Here is a 15,979-nt window from a genome sequence, read left to right as displayed (position 1 = left end):
TAGACAGCTTTGAGGCGAATGTGCTTACCTCTAGGCCATCCTGCCAGCGCATGCTCAGGATGAATATTAAACACAGCTCAGGGACGTTTGCTATTTGCACTTGTCCACATATTGTGAAAAATGGCAGAATTTTTGAATTAAGAAATACAATCACAACATATGGCCTTCAACAGAGACAAATGAAGTCTACCGCTGTCCGGATTGCCACTTGCACCGACACGAAGCAATCCCAGATGCTCGTAACATAGTCGGCCTCTTTTCCTTGATCTTGGCTCTCTACAGGCTTCTATTTTGGCTGCCTGATGAAGAGGACAGTCATACATTTGGAGGACACACAGGGCACCACAGAGTTCGGTCTGTTTCCTTGCCTGTCGTGTTGTGTTGTGGTTTGCTGTGGCTTGTTGTTATTACCCTCGCCAGAGGAGAGAGTTTTGCATTTGAGTCCGTTTGTCTGTCTGTCTGTCTGTCCTCACAGAATAAATATGACTTTCTCTGCAATCGTTGGTCAGATTGACAGGGAATTTTCACCATGGGTGCAGCTCCACCTGCAGAATTTTTTAATGATAATTATGACGTCATGGGTCACGTGGTACGGCCGCCATCTTGGAAAAACCGAAAAGCTTTGCACCTCTACATCTCCGAAAGCGCTCAATATAAAAAAAAACTTGAGACATGGCTCATTGGAAAGAACCCTCCATGTGGAATAACATCTGTTAATGATGATGTAAAAAAAGGTGCCTCCACTATGACGTCATAATTTGACAAGTACAAAACTTCATCCGATCAAGATGAAATTTCTTGAGCATAATCTAGGGATAAATTGGTGGAGAAAAATAATAATAATGACGTCATCGGTCACGTGGTTCGGCCGCCATATTTGTTTTAACACAAAATCCTTAAAAACCACTGAAAACACATCCTGGTGAGGGTTTGCAATCTCTGATTGCTCTTTCTTGTTGTTTATTGTAATCTGCTTTCCTGTGAGCCGTTTACCAATCTTCATTTGTTAAGATATTACGAGGGGCTTCAAAAATCATACGAACGAGATACCCGCAATAGTCCAGAGAACAAGCTGACGTCTTTCATTATTGAAATGGTCAGGTGATGAAAAATAGTCCAAAACGATACCGAGGAGAACAAACACAGCGACAATTAGTCATTTTTGTTGTGTTTGCAACAACATGATGCAAACAAACTTTATTCACAAGTGAAGAGAGTCAATTTAGACCTTTTCATTGATTGCAGTTGGTGAACTCTTCTTTTGAAGCGGTATGATAAAATCTTTCGTGGGATAATTTCCTAGTTATATCAATATTTTATTTTTAAATCGATAATCAACAGGCCCTGTTGATTTCATTATTTTTATTTTTATTTTTTTACACAAACCTTTGTAAATTATAGTTTGGAAGTCATTGCAGTATCTACCGCTCGTAAGCACTTTTATAGAACTTGCTGGAGATGCCAAAGAGATGGAACATAGGATGCAATGCCATATGATGATCACTTTCTGGTGGATGCATTGGTGCAGGCTGGCATTTTGGCATGCGCCGAGGCCGTTCTGGCTTGTTTCCAGCCGAGTATGTGCAGACAACAGCTGGACCAGAGCCTGAGACTCCACCGGAGTCGCCATTGCCCTGCCCACACATTGATCCTGATCGCAAAACTGAGGTACCTTGTGCGCCATTCACCTGAGATGCCTTGCTGGGTAACTTGCTTGATGCCTGAGATGCATATACTATGTCTTTTGGCATGCACTCTGCTTTCACAATAAGTATTTTGTGATCTCACAGTAGAAGATGGCATTTCATTGCTAACTGAATAAACTATTAACGTCCCTAAATCCAAGCTATCCATTCATTCCTGATTGAACTCCTTGGTCTTTTCTTTGTGGATTATATGGAATTGGCTTCCAGTGTATATACAATCCCACTCTTCCCTCCAGTATTTCAATTCCACTGTTCAAGGTGTGAATTGCAAGACATGTAGAATGCCCTTTCCTTCCCACCGAATCAAGTCATGCCACATAAATCTTCAAAATATTCTCTACTCTCATTTTGTTCATTTCTATGTCCCATATGCATCTGTTACCCACGAACTTGTCATTTTGTCGAACTTACTCCGATATGTCATTGCGCTTGTGCAGGTGCGTGCGTGCATCCATGTTTTTCATTCCTTACAAAGCAGAATGACGTCCTCTGTTTTATTCTACACTAGGAATACCGCCCATCGCTTCGCTGGTGGGAATTCTAAGAAGAGGGGGGAGAGAGAGGGTTAGGAATGAGAGAAAGGTGGAAGAGAGAGAGGGGAGGGGAGAGAGAGGAGGGGAGAGAGAGGAGGGGGATGTGAGCAAGAGAAAGAGAGAGAAGGGGTGGGGGGGGGGGGGGCGAGAGAGAGAGAGAGAGAGAGAGAAAAGTGTGGGAGGTGACTGAACTGTGTTTGAAACAACTCATCTTTCACTTCACCTTACCACATCATTCACTCAGCACTGCCACATCGTAAAAAGACATGTGTGAACACCGTGGGGCCGCACCACAGGTCTCCCAAAATCCCACCCATCACTTCAATGAATATGGGGAATGAGTGATCTTCTTCTTCATTTTAAGTTGTATGGCGTTTTCAGAGCTTCAAGGCTCGATATACGCCACGTGGCCACACATAACAGCGGTGAACAGAAGGAGCCTTTAAGTAATCCATGATACTCCATGGATTTCCCGCTCTATTTTTTTAAATCTCAGAACCACCTTGCAGAGTCGGGGAGCGCTTCTGATTCAAATAGCCAATTTTTTTGGCAGATACAACATGCCAATCCCCACCTCTTTAACATTTTGAAATTGATGCAATCTGGGTTCGTCATTGAGGGCATTTTAAAAACAGATGGTTCAAATCTTCGGGTTTCCTACACGTACCACAGGTCTCAGTCGAGTGACACCCTATCCTACGAGGTATGAATTAAGATGACAGTGCAGAATGAAGGATCACAGCCTTGCTTAAATAAATACACCTAGTTAAAAGAACCGCTGTTTTCTTTAAATTTCCAGATTTCATTCCAGATTTATGAGATCCGATCCTCAAATCCGAACACAGATTTCGATTATACACTTTAATTAGTCCGGGAGAGTGCATCATGGGAAATGGCATCATATAATGTATGAAATCGCTGCAAGCTCCTAATCTGAAAACGATAGCACTTACAAAATCGATGTATATAGCGACTCGTAGGGATGAAGATCAGACATTTGATGATGCGAGTGAGGAAAGTGAGAAAAATATTTTGAACGCTTTATCACACACATCCTTTGTCGTTTATCTTTATTCAGCATATCAAATTTTAAGCGCAACTAAGAAACCATTGCGGCCTGTTCCAAGTCGAGGCATTGTTGAGCAGGCCGAACTAAAATGGTGACCTAAGACCCCAGAAAGGTGACATAGGGCTGACCAAGATGATGCGCCGCCTTCTTGGTAAGGCTCATTTTGTTTTTTGTGTTATGAGTACCCCCTAAATGATCTTCAAAAGGGGTGTTAAATTTACTAAAATGCCGTTTTCACACCTGCCCAACCTTTCTGACAAGGGCATCTTCTCCCACCTTAATCTAGATGTAAATGTATGATGCACGGTGCGCATAATGACTGTGTGTTCATCTGTATGCAATTTTCAGAATATTGCTACCATCTTTTTGGATTACAAGTCAACTATGTTTGTATTTTTTGCAGTCGTCATCTATGAGCTCTGACTATGCAGAGAGCTTTGACGGTTTTGAGTTTGTACCAGAGGACAAAACCAAGTATTCAATGGTGGAATATGCTCGCCTGTACTTCCGCCATCCTCCCCAACCGTAAGTAATCATATACACTTTTTACCTGCGACAGGTAATTTTGCAACAGGTAATTTTTTTGGAGTTCTTGGAGCTGTTGTTGGAGTTCTTGGTTTTACATGTCTAAGACCCAGGAAAACATAAGCACACTTATTAGTCAAAAGTATACTCAAACATAAGCACAAAAGTATACATAAGTATACATAAGCACAAAAGTATACTCAGGGAATTTTTTTTTTTTGAAACTGAAATGAACTATGGATTCACACTTCAGAAATGTCTTAGTCATGTGTTTGCATTGGCTTCGTCATGTCAGTAAACGTTTATAACTGAAAAGGCTGGACTTACAAGTCGGTTGAGCTAATTTTTCGGTGAGAATCCACTCGCCTTGGTCACGGCAGATGTTGAAGTGAAGAAGAAGCTTGAAAATCACCATGTGACCGCAACCGTTGTTCGGGTGAATGGGTCTGTTGACCAATATGAGCATCCCATGACAATTGGATTGCAGTCGGCGTGGGAGAGATGGTATAGCCTTGTTCCACGTCCATGACAGATTAAATCACAAACTGCCCCTTTTGTTGAGAGATGGTGCTTCAACTCTTTCCCAAATGGATTCCTTTACACCACGAGCAAACCACCTTTTTTATCTGTCTAAGATGACCACTTGACTGCTATCAAAGCGGTGACCATGCAGGTTAAAGTGCATTTATACAGCAGAATTCAAAGCCTCTTCATAAGCTGGACAACGATGTTGGTTCATACGGGCCTTAAGAGTTTGCCGAGTTTCTCCTCTGTAAGTCACAGTGCATGACGGGTCTCCACATGCTCTTAGTCATGTGTTTGCCTTACAATGGCTATTGAGGAAGCTTTTATGAGATATGTGGCATAATTTATTATGACTTGTAGTACCAGCTCCCAGCACTTCCCTGATTAGGAATTTTTTGGCAATTCCAGCTTTACGATGTTCATCACACTCAGCATCTCTACTTTGAGGTATTCTCTTGTAATGTTAACATTCAAACATGTTTGGCATCCAGGAGTAGGAGTCTAATTTTTTTTTTTACCCCCTAAAAGGTTCCTGTGCACACCCCGAGTACAACTACCAGTTTAGGAGAACAGGGTATAAAAGGAACGCACGCACGCACTTCTTGAATTGTATAAATGCCGATTAACTTGTCCAGAAATCCAAAGCAACAACCTCACCCAGTCTAGGACTTGCTCAATGTCAAACAAGTTCAATATATATATCTATCTATATATATATATATCTATATATATATATATATCTATCTATATATATATATATCGGCTCTTCCTGTTGAAGAATATCACTCGAGTCGATTCATATTTATTGTTTTTCAGAGCTCCGTCACGGTGGAGGAAAAAAGAGCCAAATGTGCCTCCAGATCCTGCAGATTTAGTCAAATACAATAAGGTAAGAGTTCAGTATTCCTCTCCACACTTCCTGTCCCCAATCCTCTCCACACCCATTGTTTGTCCAAGTCTCCCTCTATTTTGTCCCTCAGTTCCACGGCTAGTGCCCCTCTCTCTCTACTGTCCCTTTTTGTCCAATTATGTTCTCATCCATTCAGTGTTCTTGCTCTTCCATGAGCCTTGACTCTGTATACAAAAAAAGAAGAAAAAGAAAAGTAGGTTACTGAATAATATCTGTGCTTTTTAACTTCACAACATTTTTCGATTGGAATTTAAAGATAAATCAGAAGCCGCAAAGGCAATTCTACCGATCCAGCCAGCTTAGGAACTTAATATGTATATTAATGAAATAATAAATGTTCCCTTAAAAAGAACCTTAATGCAGAAGGCCACAATTCACATTTATTGCCACATCTGATGCAATTAAATACTCTAATGGCGGCAAGTTGCTCAATTTGAAACTCTTTGTTCAATATATGTACCTTTATAAGCCTAAGGTCTGTCCGTAATAAAAATATGGATTGGTGTCAAAGTCAAAGCTAGTGACCAATTGCAAATTAATAGCAGGGTTCTCTCTTGATGGATAATGAAGGTGAGATGAAGGGATGATGAAATAATAATAATGGTGATAATAATGGAAGAAATAATAGTGGTGAGATAACGAAAGGGATGATGAAGTTGGAAAGAAGATTGACGAGAAGAGGAAGAAGTTCAAGGAGTGGCAGAAGGCGAAGGGTATGGGGGCAGAAAAGGCAGAGCATGAAAATTATGAGGTAGCCAGGAAGGCTGCAAAGAAAGAGGCAGCAAAGGCGCAGGAGGCATGAAGGAAAATGTTCGGAGAACGCTTGGATTCGGAAGAGGGTCAGAGAGCGGTATTCAGGATTGCAAAGCAGATAGCGAAAGAGAGGTGTGATATGATGGGGGTGAGTTGCTTGAAGGATGAAGTGGGACAAATCGTTGTGGACCCAGATGGAATTAAAGGAAGATGGAAAAGATATATGGAAATACTGTTGAATGCAGAGAATGAATGGGATGGCAACATAGAGAGGAGCCCAGTTTTAGGACCGGCAGAGAAGATAACCGAGAAGGAAGTTGAGGAAGCGATAAAAGCAATGAAGAGTAGAAAAATGGGAGGGCCGACGGGAGTTGTGGGAGATATGTTGAAGGCAGCAGGAAGTTGGGGTGTGAAGAGAATGACAGAGATCTGTAATCTGGTGGTGAAAGAAGGCCGCATTCCAGTGGATTGGGAACTGAGTACCCTCGTCCCTCTATACAAGGGGAAAGGTGACCCTCTGGACTGTGGCTCATATTGAGCGATAAAGTTATTGGAGCATGGAATGAAGGTATTGGAAAGGGTGTTGGAGAGGAGGATAAGGAAGAAGGTGAAGATCGACGAAATGCAGATTGGATTTATGCCAGGAAGAGGAACGACAGACGCGCTTTTTATTGTGAGGCAGTTGCAGGAGAAGTACATGGAGAAGAGGAAGAAGTTGTTTCTTGGGTTTGTTGATCTGGAGAAAGCATTCGATCGGGTTCCACGTGAAGTAGTGACATGGGCATTGAGGAAGTTAGGAATGGAGGAATGGTTGATCAGAGTAGTGATGGCAATGTACAAAAGAGAACTCAAAGCTGTAAGGATGAAGGAGGGAACAGTGGTGCGTTTGAGGTGAAGGTGGGAGTGCATCAGGGGTCGGTACTAAGTCCACTACTATTTGTAGCTGTGATGGAGGTGCTGGCTCGGAACGTAAAGGAGGGTTTACCGTGGGAGTTGTTGCATGCAGATGATCTGGTGTTGATTGCAGAAAGTATGGATGGACTGAAGGAGAAGATGAACAAGTGGAAGGAATGTATGGAGACAAAAGGTCTGAAGGTGAATATCGGAAAAACGAAGGGGATGGCAAGGGGTAAAGCATGTGGTGAGGTGGAAATAACTGGGAAGTGGCCATGTGCTGTGTGCAGGAAGGGTGTCGGAGTGAACTCCATTCGATGTACAATGTGCGCTGAGTGGGTTCATCAAAAATGTAGTGGTTTGAGAGGGTCATTAACCAGTGTGGCAGCTATATTCAAGTGTAAGGTGTGCACAGAGGGAGCTGCAGATGGAGGAAATGTTGAGTTTTATCTTGGAGACGGCGTGAAGCTGGAAGGTGTGAAAACATTTTGTTACCTAGGAGACATGCTGAATGGAGAAGGTGGATCAGACTCGGCAACGGTTGCTGGAGTGAGATGTGCATGGAAGAAGTTTCGGGAACTGAGTGGCGTGCTTACGAGGAGGGGAGTGTCATTGAAGCTGAAGCGAAAGGTGTATGCTGCATGTGTGAGAAGTGTTATGATTTATGAGAGCGAGACATGGGTAATGAACGTAGAGCAGCAACGAAGGCTGGAAAGGGTGGAAATGCGAATGGTTCGCTGGATGTGTGGAGTATCGTTGAGAGAGAGGAAGACAAATGATGAATTGTGAAAGATAATGGGAATAGAGCCTGTGATTGATGCTGTGAAGAGAATCAGTTTGAGATGGTTTGGTCATGTGTTGAGGAAGGATGAAAGTGACTGGTTGAGAAGAGTGATGGAAATGAATGTAGAAGGAAGTAGTGGACGGGGAAGACCGAGAAAGACTTGGCTAAAGATCGTTGAAGAAGAAATGCGGGCAAGGGGGTTAACAAGGGGAGATGCAGAAAATAGGGCAAAATGGAGAAGATTGTCATGGGGACCGCAAGGCTAACCCCCACTCTTGCAGGGAAAATGGCCTTAAAATGCCTGTTGTTGTTGTTGTTGTCTCTTGATGGATAATGTATGTGTATATATTACATATAATAATATAAATTATATATATATATATATATATATATATATATATATATATATATATACGTATAGTCGCATCCCTTGGCGATTAAGATCACCCAGAGATGGATAGCCGAACCAGCCTTAACTCCCGAGGCAACTTCAAATAGAATGGCGGTTATTTTTGGCGCGCGCAGGATGGAAGAGATGCGAGATGTTTAACTGAACGAAAAACACGGGTTTATTCCGAAACTACAAAACATGCAAACATGACAATATAATGCAACAAATGATTTAATGAAAATAAAGCGCGGACGGAAATAAAGGTTGAGGTAAAACTAAATTCTATTTTGAGATGCCTCTACTCACTGATTCACACAACACGACAGGGGACAAAGTAATAAAAATATAATGTTCCCTCTCCAGCACTGGGCTGTCTCCAAAGGGTATTTTCGTAAAAGTGGTGGTGACGGTCAAGTCCACTGATTCTCCGCCTCTTCTGGGCGGGGCTTTTGCCTTATTAGGTCCATTGGGGGCGGGTCCAGTTCGGCCGACTCCTGCCTGGTTTTTTCCGGCGGTTGTTGTAATTTAAGTGTGTGTCAGCCAAAACGGTAGGGAAAATTACAGAGGGAAGGCACGCACAGGGGAAAACTATCCTTAAACCCTTTTACTAATTAACACGGCATCATCTCGTATGATGCACATTAAAACAACCTTAAGCTACATTCTCCCGGCTTCTTACATTGAAATGTTCCTACACATTACAAGGTCCATGCTATATCCCATACAACTATACCTCTCCTATGCTATTATCTTATCTACCCCCCCCCCCCCCCCCCCACATAAACTTAACAATATATATATATATATATATAATTTTTTTCTTGCATCCATTGTTGGGGCAACTTTGAACAATATACAAATCTTGTAGCTTTCAAAGTTGCCTCATAACTGGAGTTACTTTTGAACATGAAAATCTATTATATTTTTCAACTTTATTGGCAAAACTTGACTAAACACTAATCCTTTTGACTATAACTTAACAAATGAAGGTGTCTGCATCATATGGAGAACTTATTGTGAGAACAGCAGCACAGTTCGACCAACTTTAGATAACTATGAACGAACAAACATACCTAAGTTCGTCATGTCAAAGGGAAACCATGCATGCTCGTACAGCTGTCATGTGATCCACAAGTACTGCTTCCTTCTGTTCACTAAGGGCTGTTCGATGACCCAGTTTGCTGTGATGCTTCCCATTAGTTTTGTGTGATGATGTCCCCAATGAGATGTTATATTTCTTACGAGCTTTCCTTAACCTGAGATCACCGGATTTTCCTGCCATCATGGCGTGTAGTCGCTCATCTTCATCGTAAGTTGCATACTTAGGGGACATTTGAAAGGCTCGAACAATCTTTCTGGGCAAGTTGTTTTCACCTAAAAATCGATTCATTCAGTTTATTGTTTGATTAGAGCCTTCAAACATACTTTAAATAAGTTTCAAATTATCCATTTATGTACCAACAACATAAAATGTATTACGGTGCAACACTGAACACTGTTGAACACTGAACACCCCAAAATGTGTTCAATGGTGCCCCAAGATATTCAATCTGTGCTATCACAAAATTATAAACTACAAGGGAAGTTAGTGTTGTGCAGATCTTCACAACCAGTTAAGGTAAAGTGCGGTTATACTAAGGGATCTTATGTCAATACACATTGATACGTTTCTTGAGGTAGATTTCTGCACAACAAAATTCCTGCCAATTTCAGGCTGCCATTTTGAAATTCACTGCGGCACTAATGCAAAAATAAATGAAATAATTTATAGTTAAAATAAGCATTAATAAATATAAAACATCATTATCTTACTATAATTCACCAAATGTCCGTCCGTCTGTTCGAAGGTACCGCAAAAACGGCTGAACCGATCGCAACGATATTTTGGGTGGGTAATCCTGGGATCTCCTGGAGTAAAATAGGGTATATTCTTTTTCCAATTTCAGCTTTGGCCTCCAGCATTTTCAGGTTTGGACTCCCGCATAACGTTATTTTCCTGGGCACTGCACAAACGGCTGCACCGATCGCAAGCTGACGAATGAAAACACACAGTTAAAAATAATGACCTCGGACAAAGACCTTTTTGCCTAAGTCACACATAGGCGGATATTTTGGCGACTACTGGCGACTGCCGGCGATCAAGATTTTTCGGCGACCACTGGCGATTTCGGGCGGTCAAATATGGTCAGGCGGCAGTATGGCGACTGCAGGCGGCCACATTGCGACTGCATTGCGACGACGCCCCGAGTGGGATGGCGACTGTTGAAGATCGACGACGACTGCATTGCGGATGCACGGCGGCAGCGTGGCGACAGTCTGGCGGCTAGATTACGACCGATGGCGGATCGCGGCGACTGCATTGGGGCCGGGTGGCGGTTTACTCCGACGTCCGCAAGACTGCAATAAGACCGCCGGCGATTGGAGACGATTCACACAACTTTTTAAATCTTTATTTCTCTATTTTACATTTCACCTTATTCATTTCAATGATGTATGACATGAAGCATAAAGATGTTTGATGTACAATAACAAAGTTAATAAAGATGTGTCATTGTAATGTAATAATCAAACTTTTCTGCAGGGAGAGAGAATGGAAATAAAGTCCAACAAATTATTTCCACTGGTCCCAAGTCCCATAAATAAAGTTTCCAAAGGACCAAAGTCCCAAAAATAAAGTTCCCAAAAGTCCCAAGTCCAAACAATAAAGCCATATCCTTGTCGGCACCACAGGACCTCACTCCACGGAGACCCTCACACCATCCTGTCTTGCCATGGAATCGTGGTATGTCGTAATGCAGTCGCCAGGCAGTCGTATCTCTGTCGCCAATGGCCGTAACTCGGCCGCCACTAGTCCTACTGCTGTCGTCGTCAGTCTCCCATAGCCGCAGGGGAGACGTGGTAGTTCTTCTGTAGTCGATATGCAGCCGCAACAGTGTCGGCCCGTAGTCGGGAAGATGCCGCAGGAAGGCCGTATGGCATTCGCATCTCTGCCGTGCTAGCTGGTGGGGCGATTGCGGAAGACTATGAGCGACTGGGTTGCGGCCGCTTTACGGTCTTATTACGGATACCGACGACAGCATGGCGGTTCCATCACGACAGCTTGGCGGATTTTTTTCGAGTGCGACTGAGCGCGCCGTTTTTAAACATTAAAAAAAATATTTGGCCCCTTTGCGGCTCTTGCCGACTGCAGCCGACCTGGGGAGGATAACCACGACTACAGGCGACCGTCAATTACGGTTTCATTACGATTGTCGGCGGGTGGTGGCGATTTTTCCAGTCACCAGTAGTCGCAGACAAATCTGCCTATGTGTGACTTAGGCATTTATAAGGACACGGGTTGAATCCCTGATTGAGAGAATGCCAACCCCCTCCCCGCCATCACTCCAACTCACAATCCCACGATATATGCGGAAAGGACGACCCAAAACCAATTAGCTTCTTTTTGATTCGTATATAAACATCATTAAAAGTAAATAATGACCTCGGCCAAAGTTCAAAAGACGTGAGTTTAATCTCTACATGAGAGAATTCCACATAGCTATTTGGGTGGTGTATAAGCCAACAGATCGCTGTCTCCATCGATCTTGCCGGGGCCGTAACACCTATCGGCTCAAAATCCTTTTAACTGTTGACTTGGTAGTTTTTACAATGAAGGAAACATTAACAATGTTGTTAAAAGTTTATTTTGTGATTAATTTGTGATTGGAGTTATGTTGTTTGGGAATGAAAAAAAGAGATATCAAGTTCAAGTGAATGACGACATGCCGTGATGGTTTCTACTTTCTGAACGTGAACTTCGCGGATCGCCATATGCAGATTTGCCACGGACCCACGATCGATGTTTCTATACGTGAATGTACCCGTTTGTTTGCGAACGGGTACGTTTTTCATGGAAGTCCTTCACAAACTGTCCATGTCTGATGTGTGACTGAAGGTGCTACAGGAATGTGGAATTTATTGGTTTCATGTTTTAGCATTCGCTGTATCCGCATTGCCTGCTTGCTTCTGGCCTCCCACCCATGCATAGCACGGGTATCTCACTAGTAACTATAAATTACCTTTTTAAGCAAGTATGTTGAATAAATAACCAACAGAAATATTTTCTGGAAAACGTTCAAAGTATAGTCCGACTCTGCGGTATTATCTCTAATCCCTCCTGCATGGATTTCTTGACCTTGTCACACCATTTTATGTTCCTATGCAGTCACCGATCAAAAGGTCTCTGATCGAATCGAATGAGCCCAAAATTGACAAAATGGCTGCAGACCTTTTCTTGGGTAAGTCCCAAGTTACACTTTTACACACTAATTGGAATTATCTCGTTGCTATTAAATCGCTGAGATAAAAACTAAAGGAATTAGTGAGTTACCTTTTATTAGTCCCTGACCTGGAGGGGACTATACGTTTGCTCTCCGTCTGTCTGTCTGTCTGTCCGTCCGTCCATCCCACCTCTGGCTTTCAGGACTTTTCCCCCATACCCTTTAACATATTGTACTGAAACTTGGTACATGGCTTTATTATGATAAGTTACAGAACAAGTTCTAGTTTTCGCCAATTTTTTATGGAGTTATGCCCTTTTTGCTTAGAACAAGAACATGCATTGGGATACCAGACATGGTACCAGCCATGTATTGCAAAGCAATTCTCCCTCTTGTTAGAAGTATCGTACTGTTTTATACAAACTGGTTTATTCATTGTGCTCTGATTGTAGGGGTAACCTTTGCACACATTCAATCAATTGTCTGTTAATTTTCTTCTTCTTCCTTATTTTGGAGCTTATTTTTGACTGAGTTTTTTTTTCATCTGCGTACATCGAGTCAGTGCAAGGTAAAATCAATACCTGTGCCAAGGCGCCATACATATCACAAATGAGAGAGAGGATTAAATTTGAAATACATGTTATTCTAGAGAACTCTCATTTTATATTGGAATACTGTGAATGCCATATTCAGCCAGACTAATATGAATGCAAGTGAGATTGATCAACATCATTTGATAACAGCATCACTGATGACAGCTTAGGCACACACACAATGACGACTACCACTATTACTACTACTTCTTACTTCTTCTTTAGCGGCCCGAATTATTCCCACCTTTTGCGGGGTCGACTGAGTGGTAAGTTTTCCAAAGTTTTTCATGAACAGCCTGAATAGACCTGACGTTCAACTAACTGGAGCTGGTTAGAGCAGCAATTTGTAATTTGTTCATGGTGTCTGCGATAACTCACCTAATCTGAGCACTATTAACATCCACCAAATAATGCTCATAGATGGGACAGTCAGCTTTCCATGTGTCCGAGGGACGGTGCACTTTGTGACGCAATGCCCTGCACGCGCAGCATCAATCGGACAGCTTACAGTCAAGTCGGGAATCAAACTTGGACGAGGCAGCTCAAACGCAAGTGCTCTATCTCTGCAGAACCCTGTCAACAAAACTAAAACATCTTTAGGTTTTCATAAAATAACTTGGTCAGAGATGTTTGGCTGTTTGTAAAGAATCATTGAACATGTTCGGTCTGACTTTTTTGGAGTTCTGTCTACATTTTGATTTGCTTCAACCTGACCCGACTTTGCCATACATGACGACCACGCTTTCCGTACTTATTGCGCACTCCATAATTTATCAATCTTCTAAATCATGGACATTCATGGTGAATTACAATTATTCAGAAGATTTGATCACTTATTGCCGCGTGAAAATTGGTCTCCACATTTTTGTTTTTGAACAGAAAAATAAAACACATGAAGATAAATATAAATACACATGCATGCAGTGGGGATTATAATGGATATTTATATTGTCACGTCCATACCGATAAAGACCGGTCTCGGACGGATGACGATCGAGCTTTACACTCCGAGGCGTTCAATCCAACTACGGTGGTGTTAATACGCGCGTGGGATGAGGGCAGCGAGCGCTTACCTGCACGGTTTCCACTGGAGCATAATCAAGCAAGACCGACACAGAATTAAAATGCAATAATACCGGGTTTAATGAAAGAAATTCCGGTAACAAAATAATACACAGTAAAACTAAAATCCTAAATAGAGCACTCCCACACAGACTCGTATACAACACAAGGGGAAAAATAACTTGAAAATAATGCGTAGTGTGTACTCAGCTTTGAGCGGCCCTTGAACCCCCGTCGGTTTGCCGCACGGGTCCCCGAGTTCGTACGCGGGAAAACACCTGCCTTGGTGCAAAGTCCGTTCACCGCCAGCCGCTGAGCGCTCAGTGAGCGGGCCGAGCTCCGTCCTCATCTTCCGCTCCACACAGCACCGAGGACTCTCAGGCGCACCCAGCCGTCACAAAGTCAGCACCAACGAACCAGGGAAATAAGATGCGCCCACTTGGACAGGCAGCCAAGGTGTACGAACTGCGACCGCACATATTGAATGTCCCGACCAGGAGAGTGTGCACAAACTGCGACCGCCTGCCACGAACGTCGAAACCAAGAGGGGAAGAAAAATGTGACTGTTCGCTACAAGAATCCCAGCGCAAGAGCGTATAAACTGCGACAATCAGAGAGTCCATATCATCGCTCTGTCCTCGCCTGGACCAATCACCACCCCTCGGGGTGGGGGCTCACGCCCCCCCCCCTGTGCCCTTGTGATGGCTCGGCTGGCGGAATCAGCAGCAGTGTTCAATGTCTTGGTTCTGGTTACTTTTAAATGGTCTTTTTAGTATCGGTGCAGAGTGCATGGCTGGTGTGTGTGTACTGTATTATATGGAACAAAGGAGAAATCACAGAGGCATTTACATACAGGGGATTTACCCATATCCCCTACCTAATTAACATAGCCCACCCCTCGCCATGGCGACAAATATACGTCCTTACATGACATCCGGTCGAACGGATTCCCTACTTAGGGTAATGGGTGTTTCTTCTTCTTCACGACAGTCAGAGCACACTACCCTATACAATTCTACCTGGCCTAAGGTATTTAATTGACTACCTCCCCCCCCCCCCCCCCCAATAAACGTAACAATATATATATATTTTGTTTTTACAGCAATTATGAGATTCATGGGAGACTATCCTTTGAAGGGACAGAAGGAGACGGACTGCATCTACAGCATATTGAAGGCAAGTGTTTGTTCAGGTGCAGGTTTGCATCGTTGCCAGCACTTTCAGGTCTCAGGTCAGGCACAGGTCAGAGCATGGTTGGCGTGGCCATGCGGTGGCAGCCTGTGGGTTAGGGCAGGAAGTTGTTCACTTTGCCGGTGATAAGTGGATAACTCACCTCCTCTTCGTGAAATATACCATCTTTGATATCCACCAACATCCAGTGCAGGCAGATGAGTCCTCCGGCTTAACGTCCATACAAAGGATGGTGCATACATCGATGCCTTGCAGGTTAGACAGTTCAAAGGTGAGTGTGTATATCTCAAGGCTGAGCTATCCTCAGCACAGAATGCACAATAGGCCGTACTCAATCGAGGCAGCATTTACAAAACTTCGATTATGATAAGTTTCTCATCATCCATTGGGGAACTTTACCAGGGTATTAATGATGGTTCAAAAACAGGCAATAATAATGCATCTATCTCATCGCCAGGTGTGCAAGGAATGTGACGCAATGCGAGATGAAGTCTACTGTCAACTATTGAAGCAGGTCACAGCAAACCGCAGCATGAAAGTGTGAGTATCACTGTTCAGGTATTGTTGGTATTCTGTTAAAAATCCACCAAAGTTTATATAATTATACTCTCAAGTTCTACTCTATACATTTCATTTACACTTCAGTAGGTTGAATAGGATGGCCTGAAAGTCACTTTACCTCTCCCCAGTAAAGCATTTGTTCCTAAACTCTTTTCATATATAGGTTTTATTGTGCAGAACTTCCAATAAATTAATCAGTCATTGTTTCTGTGTGCGCTCCATC

At 42.9% G+C, this 15,979-nt stretch overlaps 1 protein-coding gene across 1 annotated transcript in view; it reads left to right on the top strand.

The window, feature by feature from the left end:
• MYO15A (myosin XVA) overlaps positions 1-15,979 on the top strand; it is a 184,715-nt gene that overhangs the window by 122,399 nt on the left and 46,337 nt on the right. The window contains exons 39-44 of the mRNA XM_078785176.1: positions 1,529-1,668; positions 3,712-3,833; positions 5,175-5,247; positions 12,295-12,367; positions 15,107-15,180; positions 15,653-15,735. Coding sequence (XP_078641302.1) covers positions 1,529-1,668; positions 3,712-3,833; positions 5,175-5,247; positions 12,295-12,367; positions 15,107-15,180; positions 15,653-15,735 — 565 coding nt within the window. The remainder of the gene's footprint in view (positions 1-1,528; positions 1,669-3,711; positions 3,834-5,174; positions 5,248-12,294; positions 12,368-15,106; positions 15,181-15,652; positions 15,736-15,979) is intronic.

Source organism: Myxine glutinosa, chromosome 10 (assembly GCF_964187855.1).
Source record: "Myxine glutinosa chromosome 10, kmMyxGlut1.1, whole genome shotgun sequence".
In the NCBI taxonomy this organism is placed as follows: domain Eukaryota; kingdom Metazoa; phylum Chordata; class Myxini; order Myxiniformes; family Myxinidae; genus Myxine; species Myxine glutinosa.
The sequence above is the reverse complement of the archived record's forward strand: the minus strand, read 5'-3'. Positions and strand labels throughout refer to the sequence as shown.